This window comes from Parasteatoda tepidariorum, chromosome 10 (genome assembly GCF_043381705.1).
Source record: "Parasteatoda tepidariorum isolate YZ-2023 chromosome 10, CAS_Ptep_4.0, whole genome shotgun sequence".
NCBI classification, from domain to species: domain Eukaryota; kingdom Metazoa; phylum Arthropoda; class Arachnida; order Araneae; family Theridiidae; genus Parasteatoda; species Parasteatoda tepidariorum.
In genome coordinates, this window is record NC_092213.1 from 11,809,803 (window position 1) to 11,813,741 (window position 3,939).

The 3,939-nt window shown below is 32.2% G+C and overlaps 1 protein-coding gene across 1 annotated transcript in view; it reads right to left on the reverse strand.

The window, feature by feature from the left end:
* Positions 1-2,310: 2,310 nt before the first annotated feature.
* The window catches only part of LOC122269718 (uncharacterized), a 37,034-nt gene continuing 35,405 nt past the window's right edge, over positions 2,311-3,939 (reverse strand). Inside the window, exon 7 of the mRNA XM_043044105.2 lies at positions 2,311-2,475. Within this exon, the coding sequence (XP_042900039.2) occupies positions 2,311-2,475 (165 nt within the window). The remainder of the gene's footprint in view (positions 2,476-3,939) is intronic.

Here is a 3,939-nt window from a genome sequence, read left to right on the forward strand (position 1 = left end):
ACTACATTTACTTTAATGCCTTATTTATTTATCCTACTTATTTATCCTTATTTATTTGTCTGTGAAAATGCCGAAACAACAGCTAGGGGAAAGCCAAGAGACCAGGGTGTAAGTAAAATATGCAATAAACTAGTATCGATTCATATTTAAGCGTTGTATCTCTACTTTTCGGACAAGTTTCATCCCAAATAATTTTTTAAGTAATACAAATTTTCGTCCCAGGTTTGGCTATTATTTATTTGAGGAAATTAATTTTTATGTACGGACTTCAATACTTCTTGGAAATTACTTTTTTAATAAATAATTCATAAAAATTTTCCTACACAGAATTGTAAATTTTAGTGTTTAGTGACATAACAATTTAAAGTCATTTAACGCGAACTCGTAAAATGTATAAGAAGCCAGAGAAAAATATTAGAAAACGAAAACAAAACAACCCCAGTAAAAAAAAAATTAGGTAAAATTGGGGGTAGTAGTTCGTCATTAAAACAATTTAAATTCAATCGATGAGCATCACGATATAAGTATCGTAAAAATGGGCTATCTTAAAATTTAAAAAAATTTACCTATATACAAAAATCGAAATTTGGGAATTTGGAGACACAATAGTTACTGAATTAACGGATCTTATCCTAGAAAGAACGACATAAATCTGATGATGGATAATATTTGATTTAGTTAAGTCAAGACAAATTTAATCAAAAGTTCATCTTTTCTGTGAGTTTTATTGTTAGTCATTGAAAAGACAATAATTTATTTTATTGGAAATCATTTACGCTTAAATTTGAAATATCTATTAGATGTTTTCTTTTTATTCTTATGCCTGCACACTTGCTTTAATGTGCAATCATTTTAATTTTCCATCCGTCTCTTCGTTGCCAATACAAAAAAAGGAATTTTATTGGTTTTGTGACTACGTGCCCATAAACATTTTGTATGTATAATAGGGCCACGATAACCTGGTTGGTAGAATGTTGGGCCGATGTCCAAGAGGTAGCGAATTGGATCACTGCGAACCGAATAGTCCCCGTGTAGTAAATGATGACTGGTGCACGCTAAATCTGTCGGATCACAAAGTCCTCCATACCTCTGGAGGTACTGAATGGGTAATTGATCGTTCTCTGGCTCTGGTCAAAATTTCGAGCTGTGGATGGATGAATGAATGTATAATTGGGTCCGCCCTTTAAACGGACTGTGACGTGTGTGAGGCTGAAGTATTGTTGGACATAGTTGGCGCCACTTAAAAACTGGAAACACATCCTCTGCCTTAAATTCGCTTGGTATCACCAAGCAAGGTTGCTGGTATTGGCAAGTGGCATTAGAAACAACAATAAGTATAATAGGATTGTTTTATAATCGAATCGTTAGTATTTTTTATTTTAAGAAGCGGATCATCCAATGAAATTTCAACTTAATCGGATCTGAATATAATCTTAAATATTTATTTTATATGACATTGTGTATTATAAGTACTATTATGTAAAACATTATTTGCAAAAAAGACAGATGAAATTCAGGGTGAAAAAAAAAATCCCAATTCATCCTGATTTGCAAATGAACAAAAATGCCAAAATGACGCAATCTGCTGATATCAGTAACATTCTTAGCAGGTGGTTATCGCTTAAAATAAGCTTATCTTTCTCTTTCTCTCTCTTTATAAATATTTAAGATAAATGTAATTTAAAGATATGAAACTGCATTTTTTGAATATTTTTTGGGAGATTTCCGATGGAATAAAAAATTTCCGCCTCTATAGAAAATGATGTAAGTCCGGGAAAGATCTTATTTTCATCATGAATTACCTTTTGTGTCTGCATTACACTGTTTCATTAAAATAGGTTTTTAGGTTATTAGTTGAAATAAACAAAACAAAACAAAAATTATCTATCTAAATGAACCAATTTTGCGTAGTTCCATAAGCCTTTTTTTTTATTTTATTTTATAGATTACTGGAATACAGGATTATTAAAGCCTAACACAATAACATAATGAAAGAGAGAATATAAATAATAATACTACAAGGACTGTTTTGGTCAAATTTTAAATTTCGAGAAAAACGTGTTTAAAACTTTGTAACGCATAAACTTTGTAAGTATATTGGGAAAAGGTCTCTAGTGCGAATTTTCTTTCTTCTTTTTTTTTTTTTTAAATAAGATTAGAATTATATCGCTTAACGTTATTATTATATCGTAAAAAAAAAGAAAAGAAAAGAAACAACTTGGACAACTTTCGATCTAATGATTGGATTTTCATATACACCGAAGAGCCATTACATTATGACCACCCTGCTAATAAAATGTAGGACCACCTTTAGCCCTCAAAACTGCTAGCACCCGTCGTGGCATCGATTCCACAAGGTGCTGATAGGTAGTCAGTCTGAGGTATCTGGTACCAAGCGCTCACCAACTGGTCCTGCAATTCCCTCACATTGCGAGGGGGTAGCGTGGCAGCACGAATTTGGTTTTCCAAGTAGAACTACAAATGCTCCATTGGATTAAGGTCAGGTGAATTTGGGGGCCAAGACATGACTTGAAAGTCACTGGAATGTTCCTCGAGCCAATCCATGACGATTCGACCCTTATGACATGGTGCATTATCCTGTTGGTAAACACCATCCTCCAAAACTGTTGCCACGAATGGGTGAACCTGGTCTGCAACTATGTTTAAGTAGCTTACAGACGTCAGGGACTATTCTATGAGGATTATGAGTCCTAATGTGCCCCATGAAAACATTGTTCCAGGGCAAGAAACCATGAAAACCTGGGCGAGCCCATTGTTATAGATGGAGGGTGGTCATAATGTAATGGCTCTTCGGTGTATGAAGACTATCTTTTAATAGCTCTATTGTTTAACCTTAAATATGCTGAGTAATTAGTGCAGACGGTATATCAAATTAAGAAATTAGACACAAAAAAGTGCTTTCTCTGAATAAACATGCCTTTCTACAATTGGATTGTATTCCTGACTCTCAAAATGTATGGGGAAGCCGCAATCTGGAAAATATGGTCCCAATAGTTTGGTCAAGAAACCTGTCAAAATTCTGGACCCCTTAATTCTACATGTGAAAAATATTTTTCAATAACTATTTAGAATTTTTTTTTATTTATTTACTTATTGAAATCGGGAGAAATAGTTGTAAATTTGCACTTGCATTATTTTTTTCAGTCCTTGAGATTTTTTTCTGTTTCATTCATATAAAAATATTCAAGGTTGCAGCTTTTAAAATTTTTAAATCGCTTAAGGAAGAAAAAATCATCACAGCGTTTTATTAATTTTAAAAAAAATGACTAGAAAAAACGAAAAAATGAAAGAAAGAAAAATTAGAGTAAATACAGAGAAGACAACAGAATAGAAACAAATTTACCAGTTCTGAATGATAAAGCTATTTTAAATAAATTTGCAATTATATTTTTTGTTTAAGTTTGAATTAAATTTTATATCAGAAAAATCAGAGCTAAAGAGATCGGGCAAAAAATCGGGCTAAAGAGAATAGAAGGGCTAGTTCACTCCACTCTTAGAGCTGAAGCTACGATTTCCCTCCTCATGACGTCCACAGATCTCGGAGATCGCAAGCAAAGATATTATGATAACTTTGCATCTTTCTCTTTGTAAAAATAAGTTAGACTTTTTCTGGTTATTAGCTTTCAAACTTTACGTAATTAACACATCATTTCCGTTCATAAACATAGTTTCAAAAAACTTTCTTGGCCATTATATTAAGCAAATACCAGTTCAAACTTATAAAAATGTTTTACTAGTTGGCGAAAATGACACTATAAATACTTTATTTTAAAAAGTTCAGTTTTAACTTTAATTATTCAGAAATCATAAATCGAGCATATATCGAGCATAAATGCTCGATTGAATGAAAGCATATATCGAGACTTTTTTATCTACATATTCTTTTATAACAATAAGTTGAGTTAAATGTAGAATCCC